General features: G+C 43.3%; 1 protein-coding gene across 5 annotated transcripts in view; it reads right to left on the bottom strand.

Moving 5' to 3' along the window:
• The window catches only part of LOC137188635 (transcription factor COE3-like), a 171,418-nt gene that overhangs the window by 102,582 nt on the left and 48,371 nt on the right, over positions 1-20,465 (bottom strand). For all 5 annotated transcript variants that reach the window (XM_067598211.1, XM_067598212.1, XM_067598214.1 and 2 more), the window contains exon 6: positions 18,448-18,516. In XM_067598211.1, coding sequence (XP_067454312.1) covers positions 18,448-18,516 — 69 coding nt within the window. The remainder of the gene's footprint in view (positions 1-18,447; positions 18,517-20,465) is intronic.

The following is a 20,465-nucleotide window of genomic DNA, read 5'->3' as shown; positions in this document are numbered from 1 at the left end:
AGGTAGCGGAGGAGAGACATCTGTCTGTCTCTCGTTCAGCTGTTCTCTTATTACATTCCTTTGTACTGGGAGGCTTTTCACTCCACCAGCTGCCACCTCACACACACACACACACACACACACACACACACACATCTGATCTGTCGAGGCTAAACCACACGAATAAAGTTAGTTTTGTGTATGTGTGTGTGTGTGTGTGTGTGTGTGTGTGTGTGTGTGTGTGTGTGTGCATTAGGCTAACATAGCACATAGCTATTAGCTTTGATAGCAGTAGCCCTCCCATATGGCGAGCTAGCGCTGCTCTTTAATGTAGCATAGCACGGCCCTGATGTTGCTATGGCTCCAGCGGTGCCTCCCCCCCTCCCCCCTCCATCCTCCCCCCGTCCCCGTCCCCGCTGCCATTTAGCTCTCCCTTCCACCGCGCCACATGCCGCTGCGACCTTGGCGTTTTCCAGCAGCACGCCCGCTGCCATCTGCGGGCGGCAGGCTTGGGCAGTAAAGCATCGCGACCCCGAGTTTTTTGGGCCCCGTTACGCCTCCACCAGGGGCCCCGGCCAGATGGCACTACCCACTAAGAGGGGTTTTACTGCGGGGCTGAAGGAAGACGACTGCGGGCAGGCAGAGGATGAACTCACACCTCCTCCTCCTCCTCCTCCTCCTCCTCCTCCTCCTCCTGCAGCATCGCTCTGCCGAGTGCCAAATTTCAGCTCCACTCGCCTCCAAAACGCCGCCGCTTCAATATTTCAGTCATGATTATCCGGCAGCAGATGATCCGTTATCAGCCAAAAGGGCAGAGCGGCAGGAACGGCGTGCCGGTGTCGTGACCAAAATCCAATCCCAGACGAAAACTGACTCTGCTGCCTGAACATCCTCCTGCTCCGTCTGTACTTATTAATATAAACTTTACACACCTGATAGTAACTGAGTACATTTACTCAAGTACAGTTTAGAGGTACTTGTACTTTACTTGAGTATTTCCATGTGATGCTACTTTCTACATGTCAGAGGGAAATATTGTACTTTCTACTCCACTACATTTATTTGACAGCTTTAGTTACTTTTCAGATGAAGATTTGACACAATGGATAATATAACAAGCTTTTAAAATACAACACATTGTTAAAGATGAAACCAGTGGTTTCCAACCTTTTTGTCTTTTGACGTCTTACAAAAAGCAGTGTGTAGTCGGGGTCACATTTCACATGTCTATGAGTTGTTAACAGCTCCACCAAATAGTGATTTTTCCCTCTAAACTTCTCACATGCTTTCATTTCAATAAATGTTCAAATGATCCAATATTTCAGCAAAAATCAAAGATTAGAGAAAAAGTCCAAAAACTGAAAACAGATTTGTGTATCAGAACTTTGTTTTTTCTTCTTTCCTCTCCCATTAATCATCTCACCACCCCTCAGATTTATCTGCTGACCCTTTGGAGGGGCCCGACCCCTAGGTTGGGAACCACTGGACTAAACTAGCTAACTGTATATAAAGTAGTGTAAACTAGCTCCACCTCCAGCAGCTACAACAGTAACATGCTGCTCTAACACTGATGCTTCACTATTAATAATCTAATGATGTCATATATAATAATATATCAGTCAGAGGGACCAAACCACTACTTTTACTGCAATACTTTAACTACATCAAGCTCATAATACTTATGTACTTTTACTGCAATACTTTAACTACATCAAGCTCATAATACTTATGTACTTTTACTGCAATACTTTAACTACATCAAGCTCATAATACTTATGTACTTTTACTGCAATACTTTAACTACATCAAGCTCATAATACTTATGTACTTTTACTGCAATACTTTAACTACATCAAGCTCATAATACTTATGTACTTTTACTGCAATACTTTAACTACATCAAGCTCATAATACTTATGTACTTTTACTGCGATACTTTAAGCTGCTGTGTAACTCATCAGCTGATTGGTGCATCTCGCTGTCAATCATCATGTCAGTATTTCTGTTTCTTACACATATAATTAACGTTCTCTGTTGGCTGCAAACAGCAATAAGTAAATATTTGTAATAAGTATTTGTTCATCGTATCTGCAGACGTGAAGCTCCTTCATCTTCCTCACATGAACCTCAAACCTTCCACCGCTGCAGCTTCTCTGCAGGGATCAATAAACATCATCTGATCAATCATTTGATTTATTCTGATATTTTGGTGAATGAGACGTCTCCGTTTTTAAATCACCGTCTGATTTTATTTTGATCCTTTTGCTTTTTAAAAAAAACCAAAACTTTTCACCCTCTGCTTTTATTCCAAAGGTTCCTTATTGATTTGACACATTTTAATGAATTCTGAGGAAAATATTTCTTAAGACGCTTCACACACACACACACACACACACACACACACACACACACACTAACACACACACAGACACACACACACACACACACACACACACACACACACACACACAGACACACACACACACACACACTAACACACACACAGACACACACACACACACACACACACACACACACACACACACTAACACATACACACACACACACGCACACACACACACTAACACGTACACACACACACACACAGACACACACACACACACACACACACTAACACACACACACACACACACACACACTCTCTCTCTCTGTCATTAGTGTCTGTCAGCAGCGGATCAGCTGAGAGAAAAATAAGAAAACTGTGCTGGTGGTCAGGAGGAAAATCAATACGTCCATCTTTACTGTATGGAGGGAGGAGGAGGAGGAGGGAGGGAGGAGGAGGAGGAGGAGGGGAAGGTGGAGGTGGGAGAGGAAGCGGAAGAGAGGATTCTGGGTGAAATCTGTCTTCAAATGATGTCAAAAAAAACAAAGAATATACGGTTGTGTTATCGTGTGTGTGTGTGTACATGAACGTGTGTATATTTATTGTGTTTATGATGCATGAATGTTTACTGATGTTCACCCTGAAATCAATCAATCGATCAGTCAAACAGGACTTAACTGACTTGGATTGATTGTGTTGTGTTTTGTGTGTGTGTGTGTGTGTGTGTGTGGAGGGCACAAACACATGGACACACACACACACACACACACACACACACACACACGGATCCTTATGATCAGTGTTCAACACAACGTCTTTGTTCAGACATGAGGTCGACAAATCCTCTCAGCTCCACCTGACAGATGAACGGACCAAGCTGCAGCGTGTGTGTGCGTGTGTGTCTATGTGTGTATGTGTGTGTGTGTGTGTGCATGTGTGTGTGTGTGTGTGTGTGTCTATGTGTGTATGTGTGTGTGTCTATGTGTGTGTGTGTGTGCATGTGTGTGTGTCTATGTGTGTGTGTGTGTGTGTGTGTGTGTGTGTGTGTGTGTTGGGGGTCAGTCGGGGGGGTCTGTCGGCTATTAGCCGTCACGTTATCTCCCGTTAGTCGTCTCATCTCCAACTCAAAGAGAATAAATAAAGAAGACTTTATTTCTCAGAAACACCCAAAAGAAAAGGAGGAGGAGGAGGAGGAGGAGGAGGAGGAAGAGGGGGGAGGAGGGGGTCTGAAATGAAGAAAAAAAAAAAAACGCAGAAGAAGAAAATCTCCAATTCATTGAGATCAAGTCAATAACACTGTAATATTTATGAAGGCTGGAAGCCAGGCTGCCCTAAAACCCAAACTCCAGCAATCCTGAATTATAAATTGGTATTGATTTGTGTTGTGGCTGAGTGAGCTGCAGTGTGTGTGTGTGTGTGTGTGTGTGTGTGTGTGTGTGTGCAGCAGCAGGATGCAGCTCAGCTCAGCTGCTCGATTGTTTTCACGCTTTCACAGAAAAAAAAATGTGGAGCTGCTTGTTTGGCAACAGTTTGTAACGCTGCAAAAACGCACTGAGACGCTGAACCTGCGTGTGTGTGTGTGTGTGTGTGTGTGTGTGTGTGTGTGTTAAATTCAGTCACCTTTGTGTAAATGTCGGAGCAGAAACATTCTCTGAACGTTGGCTGGGGGTTAGTAGCTGATCCACAGAGAATCAACCAACAACATTTAGAGATGTTTTTGTTTCCTCAAATCTGAATATTTTCTAATATTTTCTAGTTTTTCTGTCTTTGGTCGGACAGAACGAGACGTTTGAAGACGTCATCTTGGTCTTTTGGGGAATTATGACGATGATTTTTAACTGTTTCCTGACATTTTACAGACCAGTTTTTTTATTTTTAATTTTCAAAATATTATATTAAAGAATAAATCTTCACGACTTCTATCAGTTGTGATCAAATTATAAGTAATTTGACCCTTTGCATGTAAAAATCCCTGAGAGGCAACAGAGAGCAGAGCGGCTAACGTTAGCCTGACCTCTGATCATTGATCGTTGTATCATTGATGATTGGTTTCACACAGAGATGATTTACAAACTAAATTATAATAACTAAACCCTCAATATAACTAAACCTAACCTACTTTATGTTTAAGATTTCAACTCTGAACTAGAGCTGCAACTAACAATTATTTTCATTATTGATTAATCTGACAATTATTTTCTCCATCGATTGATTAGCTGTTGATCAGTTTTTCCCAAAAACGACGTCCTCAAATGTCTCGTTTCATCCATAAACTCAAAGATATTCAGTTTACTGTCATAGAGACTAAAGAAAGCAGGAAACTGAAGAAACTGAATCAAGATGATTCATTGATTATTAAAATATTTGCAGGTTAATCGATGGAATAATCGATGCAGCTCGAATCCAAACAAACAACTTTATTGAAATGGACAAACGGTAAGAAAACTGAACAAAGAAGATAAATATAGAGTAAATGAAGTCCACATGGTGACAATGTTACACTTAAATATGACACATATGTAGTAGAGGTGTGTGTGTGTGTGTGTGTGTGTGTGTGTGTGTGTGTGTGTTTCAGCGTCTCCTTAAGCTTCAACATCTGAGCGCCATCAAATATGGATGACACTGCCTCCTCCATCAGTGTGCTGCGTTCATGCCCATAACACACACACACACACACACACACACACACACACACACACACACTGTGTTTAGCCTTGGCGGCGAGGTGAAGCTGATGGACGCCCGCTGCGGTGTGAAGGGATTACACAGCTCCGTACAGCAGGTAGAAACACTCTGTCATGCTTCAGAGCTGCTGTTGACACACAGAGAGAGAGTGTGTGTGTGTGTGTGTGTGTGTGTGTGTGTGTGTGTGTGTTTTGAATGATGTCATTATGCTGGTTCAGTATGTATAATTATATGAAGTGTCTGTTAAACCTGCTGCAGGTGAGATTTAAAGGGTCGCTTCACCCAAACAGCACGTCTCAGTCGCAGCAGAACGCCACGGCGAGCAGTCATGTGACACATCTGTAGACTTCTCATTGGTAGTTTAACTCAACTCTTCACAAGTCAAAGTCAGTTCAGAGTCACATCTGAGTCTGTGTCACATGGTTGAAAGCTCTGGACGAAGCTAGTAAGTGGACCTTGAGTCAAACTACTACTACAGACAGACAGACAGACAGACGGGTGTTTTGGTCGTTATGTAACCCGAACCGTCGTCTCCTCCTCCCCAGCGACCTCCCTTCCTCCCCCCCGTCCTCCCCCCCCCATATCACATCCCTCCATCTTTATATAGAAATCAATACCCTCTTAATCTGCCCTCCTCCCCTCTTTCTTTCTCCCCCCAACTGTCTCATTCTCACCCCTCCATCACCTCCCCTCACCCCCACCTCCTCCACCCCCCCACCCCAACCTGTCCATCCACCCCCCCCACCTCCCCCACATCCCTGCCTGCCTCTCTCCTCACCCGTCTCTCCATCTCTCTTCCTGCTGTCATCGTGTCTGGACTCGCCCGCCTCACATTTCACTCCACACACACACACACACACACACACACACACACACACACACACACACACACTCACATGCACACATACACTCACATGCACACACACACTGATAGAGTCTGATGATGAAGATGTGTTTGTTTGTTTTTTGTTTAAATTGGAATAAAAATGTGTTATTAGTTTGTTCTTGTAGGGAGCTGATCTTTCCTCCTGCACCTGAATGCATCACGACTACAAACAGCTGCTTCTGTATTTTCTTATAAACGTAATACGCACCTTTAAACTGATTAAGCCTGGTTTTTACTTATTTTACTATTATACCCACCATATTACTACTATTTATATGAAATGAATGTTATTTTCTATTTTCTATAGAATTTCTCACTCAAGTTACAATGAAAAATAGATATTCATGTTTTTCATTGTAACTTTCTATTATATTTGTTTGACCTTTCATCTTAATATTTTTATTCTTCCCATCCACGTGTGAATGTGATCACATGGTTGTGATGTCACTGCTCATCTGACCATAAATACTCCTCGTTTCCTTCCTGTAGGTGATTGCCTGAGGAAGACTGGAGTTGACTGGGAGCTCTGGTTCGGTGTGCTGGTTCAGCTTGTGACTGGTTTAATTTTATTATTGTCTTTTGGCTCCATAATTGTTTCTGTTGAAGAGTTTGAACATGTGGACTCAGTATTGATCCCTGCAGGTAACCAATCAGAAACAAAACTGTAACATCAACAAAAACAAACCTCTTCCAACATGGCGGCGTGTCCATGTAACCATTAGCAACCACTAACTGATCATCAGCGATCATTCGATCTTCTGACAGAAAGCAGTAGAAGAGCCAAACAGACATCTGCTAACACACACACACACACACACACACACACACACACACACACACACACACACACACACACTCCCCTCCCCCACATCTGCTGGCGAGGCAGGAGCCCACGGATGGTCGTCCTTAATTAGCCACACCGCACTCATATTCCTGATTAAACCGCTGTGTGTGTGTGTGTGTGTGTGTGTGTGTGTGTGTGTGTGTGTGTGATGGAAGGTTATCAGTGCATCCTTAATTGGGAAAACACTCGAGTGATTAACAGGAGGAAGAGGTCGAGCGAGCTTGAGAATGAGTGACAGACAGAGAGAGAGATAGAAATAGATAATGAAACAGATATTTCATTATCTGTTTTATTCTATTAACTAATACTGTTGTTCACGTTATTTTTTGTTAATTTCATTGCTTCACATCATTTTTCATTATCGTAATTGTGCTTTGGCAACACATGTCAGATGTCACGCCAATAAAGCCTATTGAATAGAGAGAGAGAGAGAGAGAGAGAGAGAGAGAGAGAGAGAGAGAGAGAGAGGAGCTCAGAGCAACAACGCTGAATAAACTCCAACCTGACATCACTCAGACCACCTCACTGCTCCGGGGCCCCGGGGCCACCTGCTCCAGGGCCCCGGGGCCACCTGCTCCGGGGCCGCTGATCATGGAGTCAATCGCTGCAGACGCATCAGACCAAACATGACTTGTTGTCTGCCCTCCCAAGAACAAACAACACAACAGACTGCGGCCTAACTTTAAGGAAGTAGTAACTTTAACCCTCCACATGTTTCTGTAATCTTAACAAAGTGATCATTTTAACCACTGACTGTGTGAAAAGTGAAGCCAGAACATCTGGATTGTCCCCTGCTGGCCGGCTGCAGTACAGCTCGTAAGCTCCGCCCCCTCCATGTTAGCCAAACTACAAAATAAAAGTCTAATGAACAGGTCGTTGTTATCACGCTGGTGTTTGTCTCAGTGTTCTGATGAGTTGGTTTTTATCAGTTCCGGTCGGTGACGTTTGATTGGCTACAGTTTATAACTCGGCTGTGATTGGCCAGTGAGCCCAGTCCATGCGGTGTGCTCTCATGACCAGCACACACAGAGAGGCTGGTAAAAACTTTATGGAGTTTTTTGATGGTCCACCAGTCCACTGATGTGGCAGCCAACTGGGACTGGCCAGTACACCACTGGCTGATGCTCCCAGTAAACACAGCACTGGTCTCACATCACACGGTGAGTTTGGGGAAAAGTATCGAGGAATAAAAACAGAAGGTGCACTGAGTAGTAACAATCAGCACTATGACGGGGGGGCTCGGGGGGGGGGACTGGTGTTTACAGCAGCAGGTTACCCCCCCACCCCCCACCCCTCCTCTCTTCCTCCCCCCTCCCTCTGTGAAAGCAGCAGCAGTTGGTGCTGATGTTGGATGTCAACAACAGGATCAGTGAACAGAGATCGATAACTTTTCTCTCACACTGAACACTGGGGGGGGCATGGGGGGGGGGGGGCATCAGTGACATCACTCAGTGTGTTTATACGTGTGTGTGACTGTAAATCCAGCTGTACGTTCATATTTATTTCTACATGCGTCTGTGTGTGTGTGTGTGTGTGTATGTGTGTGTGTGTGTGTGTATGTGTGTGTGTGTGTGTATGTGTGTGTGTGTGTGTATGTGTGTGTATGTGTGTGTGTGTGTATGTGTGTGTATGTGTGTGTGCGTGTGTGTGTGTATGTGTGTGTGTGTGTGTGTGTGTGTGTATGTGTGTGTGTGTGTGTGTGTGTGTGTGTGTATGTGTGTGTATGTGTGTGTGTGTGTGTATGTGTGTGTGTGCACTCTGACATTAACAAGGTGAATTGCCTTGAGGGGGTGAGGTGCATGCTGGGAGGGGGATTTGGCGAGGGGAAGGAGGAGAGGGGGGGGGGCTCCCAAAGTTCCCATGATCCCCTGGTGTGTACCCCGCCCTGGGTCGGGTGGGGGGGTTAGTGGGGGGCGTTTCCAGCTGAGCTCGGCTGGATGTTGACACTCAGGCGGCTAACGAACCTGCAGGTGGTGATGTAATCACATTTGGCATTAATTCCTCAATCCAATTAAGAGTCGACAGGAAGTGGGAACCAGCTGACGGCGTGGCGAAGGATAGCACCGTCGTGTTTACTTACAGTTTCCCGGACTCTTAACGGGAAGCCGGGTGCTGCCTTCACAGCCTTCGTTAAAATGGGATCTTTCAGTTTTACCTGCGTGTGTTTTACCTGATGTCAGACGTCTTCATGACATCATCACATCCTGTAAACAGAGCGGCGACTCCTCTGTCAGTCAGGATTTCATCACAAACACAACGGAGCTGAACTTCATGGATCAACAGGAGGTGACCTCCATCATCTCCCCCCACACCCCCCCTCTCCAGGGGTAAATGGCTGTAGGAAGCCCCCTGGGCCACTGAACATTTCTCCCTGGATCACATCAAACCTCATCCAGCCCCGAGGGCCCCTGCAGGGCCCCGGCTACACCGGGGCCTAATGGAGACTCCCAGACAGGTGGAGGTGGGGGGGTTCCAGGGTTTCCAGGTTGTTTGTGAAGAGACATTAAAACAGCTTCGTCTCTTCTTCTGCTTCTTATTTTCAGTTCACAAACAATAAAACTGCATCACAGATCCTCAACAGGAACGATTCATTTTCCCCAAACACACAACAAACCAGAACCTTCAGACTGAGACGCTCAGGAGCTTCTTATTTCCATCATCGATTCATCTGCTGATTGTTTTCTTGATATAATTCATCCTGTCTGTCTGTTATCATTTCTTAGAGCACAAGGTGTGGGATAAGGTAAGAGATATTTAGTTAATGATCACATATGACACAGAAAAGCTTCAAATTGTCACAAGATGCAACCAGCAAATATTTATCATTTCAATTTTAAAAAGGACTCATAATTGCAGCTCTGCGGCTAAAATGAAGACATAAAGATGTGTTTTTACTAGTTTAATGGACATAGTTTAAGGGTCGCATTATGCTAGAAAATAACTGGTTGCTATGACGACAGAAGTCATTTATATAAAGACAGGATTACTGCAGACTTCTTCTTCTTCTGCTGAACGTAAACAAACAACGTGCTGCTGCAGTTTTTCTAGAGAGAACACGTTCTGGAAAACAGAGGCAGAGGTCAGTTACACACACACACACACACACACACACACACACACACACACACACACACACACACATACACACACAGTCATTCCTCTGCTATTCTTGAATCTCTTCTCAGTCACATAAAGTAAACACGACTCTAAAAACAGGACTGATACTTGACCTCTGACCTCTCTCTCTCTCGTTCTCTCTCTGTTTCTGTCCAAATACAAACAAATGATACATTTCTTCTGGTTAAGATGGAAACACAGTGTGACCTCACTGTTCTGGGATCAGACATTTAGACGTTTTTACAGCTGAATAAAGCTGCAAACCAACGGCGAACATGAACAGATGATCATATATGGAGGCTGATGTCTCTCTGTTAACCGTTAACAAGCTCCAACGACGTTCAAACACACCTGAACGATGAGAAGAATCGATTGATCAAGTTGTTCTAATCAGGCTACAAACCTGATGTACTTAACAGATAAGAAACCCGATGTTTTCACAGTAGAAGAAGAAACTTGTCCTTGTGTTTGTGTTAGACACCGTGTGTGTGTGTGTGTGTGTGTGTGTGTGTGTGTGTGTGTGTGTGTGTGTGTGTGTCTGTGTGTGTGTGGGTGAATAATTCAGTCTGAACATCAGGACACCTGCTGCAGCGTCCGGACAACATCCATATTTTATTTTTGCAGGAAACATCAGCTGATTCTGATCATATTTCAGATTTTATACACATAAACAAACACAACAGGGAAAAATGCTCGTCTCTGATTGGCCGGAAGACGGTAATTAAAATCATAAATCAGGACACCTCCTTGGATGTTCTGCATAATGTTTAAAAGCTGTATTAGATGGCAGGAAAGTGCAGCGACAGTAAAGACGTTGTTTTAAATTGGATTAAAGACTCCGAGGTGTCGTCGTGAAGGAATCCTGGTGATTCTCAGTCGACGTAGAAAAACACAGAACTGACACAAATGAGAAAGGAGTCGTAAAAACCGTTTTAAAAATGTAATAAAAGTCAGAGCAGAGATATTTGATATGATACCTGAGTTTCACCACTGATGCCAAACAAAACTACACTTTTATGACCCTGTTTTGAGAAAATATAAACTCTCCTCATTGAAGACAAGAAGCCAAAGTTGTTAAAATAAATGTTAAATACTGTCTGAAACAGAAGCAGCTGTGTGACAACTTCGTCTTAATAAAACTGACAAGACAGATTATAAAAGGAATGATCAAAATCTGAGCAGCAGATGTGCAGATATGCTGACTCGTCTCAAACTCTACAAACACTGGATCCTACATTTCCCATAATGCAGCTGGATACTTTCATTACAGCCTCCCTGCAGGTAAACAACCACATCTTTCAAACTCTACACCTTCACTTTTTCACCCATAACATCCACCTGTTATCGTATGAACTCCACCCACTGAGGAAGACCAAGATATGTGGTTGAAAGCTCCAGAAAAGGCTTGAAAATAGAGTTTGAGCAGGATTTGATTTGTCAAACCAGGTCAGGAATGAGCTTTTAGACACAACTTTTTGGATATTTTTGCCTTTTGGACGTTAAAATCCTTGTTGAGTTTCTACATTAAATTGATTATTGACCAGGTGATCATGTGACCAAGAGCTTTATGATAAAAAGAAGTAAGTGTTTATGTTTCAGGTACATTAAGTTCCTGTTTGTTGGTCTTGAATATGGGCACAAATCTCATCTCTTAGCAGCTTCGAAATGAAACGCTTACCCCACTTTACCCATGATGCATTGCCCCTAAAGGTTGCCTGGTTGCATGTTGGCGCCATTAAACCCCATTAACACGCCGTCGGTCCGTCAGCTTCTTTCGATAACCAACATAAACCTGAAATCACGCCGCGGCGGTTTGACCTGCATGTATCCGTCACCCTGATCCTCGCCTCAAAATACCCAGAAACCCCTGCAGCAGCCTCCAGGCCTTTCTCCCCCCCCCCCCCTCTCTGACTGTCTCTTCCTCTCCTCCCCCCTCATCCTCCTCATCTCTCCCTCTCTCTCTCTCTCTCCTTTCAATTTTAGCCTCGCCTGCCCAGTAATGTCCTGCTTTTATTGTAAATCTATACTCTTAATCTGGCCGGCTCCGATGGGCCTCGCTCGCCCGATCAATACGCTACGATTGCTGGGAAGGGTCCACAGGGGCAGATAACCCCCCCACCCACCCACCACCACCACCACCACCACCACCCCCCTGTGGAGTTAACCCTCCGTAGGGTCCAACACACACACACACACACAGTAACATGACTGATTCCCGTCTGCCATTTTGAAGAACTGACAGCTTTTATTAAAGGAGCGTTTCAGACTGAATCTCTGGTCTCAGTGTGCCGGTCGGTTCCTCGCAGAGAGCAGCAGCTGTGGTCAGTTGGGATTCATTTTTCGGTCAAATAGTGAGAAAGAAAAATGTTTCAAACATCCACAGATGTTTCTGAGTATAAGCGGCCTCCATGTTCTCCATCTGTGGGATCAGGTTTCAGTCTGGCTTCTCCTCCACTCAGACATCCCTGATTCTCACCACAAAGCTCCAGCACATTTCATCCTGTTCTGACTAAAGCTTCGGTGAAACGTTGAGGTTCGTCTGTCGTAACGTCGTCCAGGCCGCCGTCCCCGACTCGCTCCAACAACCCCGAGAATCGTACAAATGTGAAGAACGGAGCAAACGATCACGCTGGAGACGAGTTACACTCGTCTGAACATCAGGACTCAAACCTGCAGAACAGAATCTTCTCAGCTGTTACAACTTAATGTGACGGTTAAACTGAAATGGATCCGATAAGCAAATGAAATACTGACATCAGATTGAAGAAGAGGATTCGATGCATTAATGAAGCAGAATCCATCCCGTCCTTTGTTAACTGTACGTCTGATATTTATAAATTCTTCTAGTAACGTCAGCTCGTCTCTGCATCTCCAGCAACTTTATGTTAAATGTTAAAAAAAGAAAATGAAGCAGACCAGCCAACGAGTGAACGATGATCACTGTTAATACTGAGAGAGACAAAATTAACAAAACTGATTTGTTATTTGATTAAAGTAAGAAATTTGTCATGTTTGCTTATTTTTTATTTGTGACAGTTTGTTGATTGATCGACCGACATATCCCAACATAACGAATATAAACACATAAATGCATCTAATGGTGTAAACTGATGGTCTTTGCTACAGATCAGCTCTGTGGGTGAATTCAAACGTATTAAAGTTTAAACCTTTAAATAACAAACGTAAGCAGAACTAAATAAAGGAATAAAAAGCAACATGAAGTAGAACAAACTAATAAAAACAACAGAAACCTCTCCGTCGTATTTTATCTAAAAGCGTCTCGTTAAATCAAACCTTCCTCTCGCCGGCGTCTCAGCTCCCACGAGACAATAAAGCATCTTAACTGTGAGACGGAGACGGCGTGCAGGAGTTTCTCTTTGCAAACGATGATTAATACTCAAAACAGTCAGCAAAATAAAACTACAAGCTTCCTTTTTCTTTAAAAAAAGTCCAAAATCAGATGTTTTTAACCTCTTCAACCCTGATTTAACTGCTGCTGTAAGCTGACAGACGGAGGAAGCATCACTTCTACGTGTTTATTGTCTCCAGCAGGGCGGAGAGGAGGTGAAGGGGCTGATGGGAAATGTAGTCTTCATGCTTCATCTGACGGTAAAGTTGCATTTTGGCTTCACTTTAAAAATAAATCAATAATACAATAAAAGCAGGAGGCGACGGGTTTGACAGCAGGAGCGTCCCTGCAGCGGGTGGAGCAGGAGGGTGGGGACTAACTGGGGAGCTGCTGGTGTGTGTGTGAGTGTGAGTGTGGAGGTCAAAGGTCGCTCTCCATCACCTCTCTGCAGATGACATCAAAGCTGCAAATGGCGATAGAGGAGCAAACGGTGATCTGTGTGTGTGTGTGTGTGTGTGTGTGTGTGTGTGTGCAGGGGGGGTCATGACCTCCATGTAAGGCCCGACCATTAAAGCAGAGGGTGATGGTCAGACAGCAGAGGAGGGGGGGCCAGTTGGGGCGGTTGAGGCGGGTAGTGGCGGCAGTGAAGAGGTGTGTTCTGGGTAATTAGAGCTCGGCCTCCTCGCATGCTTTGACACTCAGCGGCAATTTATTGTCCCGCTCGGGCAACTTGGCCACCCATCTAATTGCAATATTAGCGTGTAATAACGGCGGTGTTACGGCGATCCGTCAGCGCCGCGTTCTGCTGCCTCGGCAGGATTTCCTCCATTAACTGGCAAACTGAGGAAACAAAGCGACCTCTGAGAGGAACATCAACGCACATTTATATTCACACACACACACACACACACACACACACACTCAGGAACATGGACGACTCTTTTTATCTGAAAGCTGAAAGTGATTCTGTGTCACCGTGTTTCCAAACACTGGAGACATTTTTAAGGAACCGAGAATTAAAAATACATAGAAACACACTTCCTGTTATGTTGAAGACTGTTTCCAAAGGGACTATTTCTTCAGTGGAAAGTAGTTCCGGTTCCTGGTGAGATATCACTACAGCCATCTTCTCTGTAAACCTTTTCTTCACCTTTCACGTAAATAAAAGTGTTTTCTCACCAGTAGAGAAACACCTCATAAACAACAACATCAGACAATAAAAGTCAACAGAACAGCCAGCCGCTGGTCTGGAGGTCAAAGGTCAGACGGAGGAAACGTTAACGTGCCTCAAATCATCACAGGTGACGGATGTTTTTACCATCGCGTCTGTCGGATCATTTATGAATGTCAACAAACACACAAAACATGAAAATCACACAAAGCCAGTAGAGAGAGAGTGTGTGTGTGCGTGTGTGTGTGTGTGTGTGTGTGTGCGTGTGTGTGTGTGTGTGCGTGTGTGTGTGTGTGTGTGTGTGTGTGTGTCTGTGTGTGTGTGCGTGTCTGTGTGTGTGTGTGTGTGTGTGTGTCAGTTTGATTTACTTCAGTGAGGCGTGAATTCACAACATTAAACCGCTTTACTGTAGCTACATCATTTGCATGATGGGTCACTAAACACACTAAACTGCAACCCCCCCCCCCATGTGTGTGTGTGTGTGTGTGTGTGTGTGTGTGTGTGTGTATAACAGTAATAAATCCTGCATTTCTTAACATGCTCTAAAATGCAGAGAAACAAGCAGGGTTGCAGTAAATCACCAGTGTGTGTGTCTGCACATATATGTGTGTTTGTGTCCTTTAAAGGACCAGTCTGTAGAGTTCAGTGACATCTAGAAGAACAAACTCTATATATAATATTAATAAGAGTGTTTTAATCAGTGTTTAATCACCTGAAAATAAGAATCGTTGTGTTTTCGTTACCTTAGAATGAGCCTTTATATCTACAGAGGGAGCAGGTCCTCTCTAACGGAGCCGCCATGTTTCTACAGTAGCCCAGAACGGACAAACCAAACACTGGTTCCTACACGTTTGTGGTATTCAGCTGCTGCAATCTGAAACCTCAATGCCAGACACCACTACATCCTACACACTGGTCCTTTAAATCTTATTATTATTGTAAACCGTGACTTTAAACCCTCTTATGTTTATAATCTATATATAAACAGTTAGTGACTAATAAGTGAGTTTGGACTTTCAGTTATGAGTCTAATCTATCATTTAATCAATTTAACAGAATATAAAGCTCCCAAGAACCCGAATTACAAGAAAACTGTACAAGTCTTTGGTGCTAATCTCTTAAAATATTGTTAAAGAACAGTTCAAGGTTGCAACAAATATATTTCACTGTTCATAAACACAAATACAGCTGAAAGAAATACAATTAAAATACAGTCTCTAAAAATCACTGGTTCAAATTTGACCCAGTTTGACTGAATACAGCAGCAACACTGTGACTGTTGTTCTGACCCAGTTCTCCTGTTGTTGTTTGTTATAATCTGTTTGTTATTGATTGTTAATAACTTGTGTATCTTCTGAATGTCGTCTGCACATCGTTCTGTTCTAGAAACCAGACATGTGTTTGTTGTGTGTAACAGTGAGTCACAGTAACAGATGCTACATTCACTCCATAAAACAGATTCTGTGTGAAAACTCCACATCAGCACTTTGTCTCTACATGCTGTATAAATATATTAGTTTAGTTACTATAAATACAAACAGCCTCTGTGTTTTCACACATGAAGAGACACTCCGTACCGGCTCTCTCGTCCCTCCACGAGTCACTATACAGCTCCGCCCGGCAGTACCCACAATGCCTTGCGTGAGTAGACGCGGGGAGGTGGACGGTTGGATGTATGGAGTTCATCACATGTGTGACAGAACACACAGAGAGGTGACAAAACCTCTAAAAACACCCATCAAACACACACACACCCGAACACACCACGCTGCCGAGGTGAGAGGAGGGACCGGAGAGAGTGTGTGTGTGTGTGTGTTTGTTTGTGTGTGAGTGTGTGTGTGTGTGTGTTTGTGTGTGTGTGTGTGTGTTTGTGTGGGTGATGTATTCATATTCTGGCATGTATGAACTTGTGTGTACTGTATGCATTTTCTCATATATTTCTGCTGTATGTGTGTTTTCGGAGAGTGTGTGTATCACCTGTGTGTGTGTGTGTGTGTGTGTGTGCGTGTGTGTGTACGTGTGTGTGTGTGTGTGTGTGTGTGTGTGTGTGTCCTGGCCGCTGTCCAAGGCCTCTCTAATGAGCCAACATGGACTCGGTACTGACCACTTTCCTTCCTCCCCGCTGACCTCCTCTGAGGTCATTGACTCCCACCACCGCGACCCGACCAATCACAGCCGGGCGCTGTGACGGACAGCCGCCGACTCCAAGGACACAGAGGGCGGAGGGATTAGATGGCGAGGACGAACGCGGCGTTAATAAAGGATTGTGATGCTGACATTTGTGAGTGTTTTTTTTTTTTTTATGTGACATTGGATGAAACATGAATGAATGAATCTTTGCTGCTTGTTTTAAAAAAAGAAAACATGCAGCTCAGAGCAGGAAGTAAACAGTCGACCATGATGCGTTTACACTCTCAACAATTTCCTGTTAATCCCACGTTTTCAGCTCGTAAAACGTGAAGTTTGAGGACGTTCAGATCCGTGTGCTGTATAAAAACCTTATTTTCCATGTGGTGTTGATTAAACAGTTCACACAGTGCGGTCTGCAGGCGGAAGTGAGAGGTGAGAAAGAAGTGAGACAGAAGAACGACACCAGCAAACACAAGCAGGAAGAAACAGAGAAACGAGACGGATGTCAGCAGCTGTTTCATACATGTACTGTCATTACTGTGACTGCGTCTTCCATATGGATTATTTCTCTTCCTTTTTCTGGCAGTTTTTAACTTTTTGATAAAACGTTTGACGAGATGTCCATGAAAAACAGGATTTTTTTTAAAGACACATTTGGTGCATTTGTGTGTCGTTGTTTTCATTTCTGTGAAATTCAACCTGCAGAGACTTGTGATTGTGATGTCAGAGTTACAGCAGCATCATGAAACCTCTTCACCAAACACAAGAGGCTGTTCTGACCCAATGCTAGTTTTATTTTTTATATTATATTACGGTATGACTGCCAGCTGTTATAATCTGCTGTAGCTCTGATTGGTAATAACATGATTATCCTTCAATGTGCAACTAACAATAAATCTGAGACAGTTTTCAGCTAAAAACTTTGTTGTGTGTAAAACTGGGTCAAAACAACTGTAGTATAGAAAATAACACTGACACCAACAGACTCTTCTGTGTGTACATGATCACATGATCACTGTGTTGTGCATTCAAGTATCCGACAGCTGCTGCAGAACATTTTTCAAATTCAATAAACAACCAAACTCAAACATTCTTCTTTTCACAGTCTCAGTTCTTAAATGTCAAAGCTTCCTTGAACGCACCATCGAAGACAGTTTTCAAAACAGTCCCGACATCAGGTCAAAGTTCATTCATTGACCTGGGAGACAAAAATGATCTTAACTCAATGTCCACTTATGAGATTTAAACTGCATGTCATGGTCTTCATCAGCTGATGGAGTTACTCAGATGTCATGAAGCGATTTTTCCTTTTATTGAAGCGTTTTTAGAACATTTTGTCCTGAAAGTAAAATGATTGAAAAGATTTCACCAAAACAAACTGAACAAACTTCATCTGCTGATGAAGATCTTTTGGAAAAAGCCAGTAAGTCGACCTTGAGTTAAGATTGTTTAGTCAAACAGAAAATAAACGCTGGCAGTGACGGATCATCTCTCTGTAACACGTTTCAAGCCTCTGCAAGAGGATTTTTTATTGAAATAAAGTGGAAGCAGATGCTGCCCAGGAGGAAATCAATCCACAAATTGATAAATGATTTGGGAAACTGATCAGCAGTGAAGTAATGTGTTATGTAATGATGGAGGTCTGCACTGTGCTGCGTTCACTGGCAGCATCCAGAGAACGTTTAACAACAAGATTCACTTCCAGACAACAGCTGATGCTAAAAATCATTCAACACACACTCGATACCAAAACGACGGCAGCAGAACTAAACGTTACATCATCAACACAAAACCAAACACCTGATGCACAATGAGTCCTGGACTGAGCCGGAACACCTGAACCAGACTTCTGCAGAAGAATGAAGCAGCGTGTTTGTGTTTGTGTGTTTGAAGAGAAAGAAAACAGAACAAATAAACAGCAGACAGAGACATGAAGTCCTACCTGTCGATGATGACGGGGTCGGAGGGCGTCTCGTTGCGATTTCCGCAGCTCTTCTTGTCACAACACCGACTGGAAGAGAAAACAAGATGCTGAGTTAAAGAGATTCTTACAAAGAAAGTAACTGAGTACATTTATTCAAGTACAGTTTAGAGGTACTTGTACTTTACTTGAGTATTTCCATGTGATGCTACTTTCTACATTTCAGAGGGAAATATTGTACTTTCTACTCCACTACATTTATTTGACAGCTTTAGTTACTTTTCAGATGAAGATTTGACACAATGGATAATATAACAAGCTTTTAAAATACAACACATTGTTAAAGTTAGAGCAGCATGTTACTGTTGTAGCTGCTGGAGGTGGAGCTAGTTTACACTACTTTATATACAGTTAGCTAGTTTAGTCCAGTGGTTCCCAACCTAGGGGTCGGGCCCCTCCAAAGGGTCAGCAGATAAATCTGAGGGGTGGTGAGATGATTAATGGGAGAGGAAAGAAGAAAAAACAAAGTTCTGATACACAAATCTGTTTTCAGTTTTTGGACTTTTTCTCTCATCTTTGATTTTTGCTGAAATATTGGATCATTTGAACATTTATTGAAATGAAAGCATGTGAGAAGTTTAGAGGGAAAAATCACTATTTGGTGGAGCTGTTAACAACTCATAGACATGTGAAATGTGACCCCGACTACACACTGCTTTTTGTAAGACGTCAAAAGACAAAAAGGTTGGAAACCACTGGTTTCATCACTGATGCTTCACTATTAATAATCTAATGATGTCATATATAATAATATATCAGTCAGAGGGACCAAACCACTACTTTTACTGCAATACTTTAACTACATCAAGCTCATAATACTTATGTACTTTTACTGCAATACTTTAACTACATCAAGCTCATAATACTTATGTACTTTTACTGCAATACTTTAACTACATCAAACTCATAATACTTATGTACTTTTACTGCAATACTTTAACTACATCAAACTCATAATACTTATGTACTTTTACTGCAATACTTTAACTACATCAAGCTCATAATACTTATGTACTTTTACTGTAGTAGGATTTTTCATGCAGGACTTTTACTTGTAATGGAGTATTTTTACATTACTGTATTGGTACTTTTACTGCAGTAAAGTATCTGAGTACTTCTTCCATCTCTGGTCTTTAGTTTTAATAAAACACATTAGAGACAGAACAGAGTTCCTCACAAACATTAAAGAACAAACAAGGAAAACAACAATATAACAAATCAAAGCGTACGTAGAAAACACTTCAAAGAAAAAGCTGGAAGTTACTTTACGAGCATGAAAACATTAAATATTCTGAATCTAAAGTTTCCTTAAAAAAGCAGAACTTTGTTTCTATTTTCCCTGATATTAATATTAAATCACTTGATTCTATCCAGAAAGCTTTTAAGAGATAATTAGTAAATTACAGGTGAATAAAAGATCTGTAAAAATAAAGTGTCTTAATTCTGTTCACACACACACACACACACAGAGTCCAGCTGGGCGGAGTCCAAGCCAAGGTCACTAACAGTTGGACGGCGCCCAGCAATGGATCCCCCCGCCCCGACCCCCGGTGCTGTCGCCCCTGACAACCAGCCAGCCAACCAGACGGCCGCTCGCCAAACAGCCGTCCAGGTAGCCGGAGGGCAAACGGCCGGCGAGCGTTTCATCCAACCAGCCGCCGACTCCAACATGAAGCAGACGAGTGGGAGCCGGTCCACAGTCTGTGGAGGCATCCGGAGGGAGAGGGGGGGGCGCTGGGTTTCTATCTCTGCTCTGCAGGGGGCGGGCGGAGCCAAATGAGGCCTTTGGTGGCGCAGGTCAGTGTGACATGTTGAACAGCAGCAGGCTGAAGCCAACACATTAATATCCATCACACACACACACACACACACACACACACACACACGCACTCACACACTCACACACACTCACACACATACACACACACACACACTCACACACATACACACACACACACACTCACACACATACACACACA

The sequence above is a fragment of the Thunnus thynnus genome, chromosome 9 (genome assembly GCF_963924715.1).
Source record: "Thunnus thynnus chromosome 9, fThuThy2.1, whole genome shotgun sequence".
In the NCBI taxonomy this organism is placed as follows: domain Eukaryota; kingdom Metazoa; phylum Chordata; class Actinopteri; order Scombriformes; family Scombridae; genus Thunnus; species Thunnus thynnus.
This window is presented reverse-complemented; position numbering and strand designations above follow the sequence as displayed.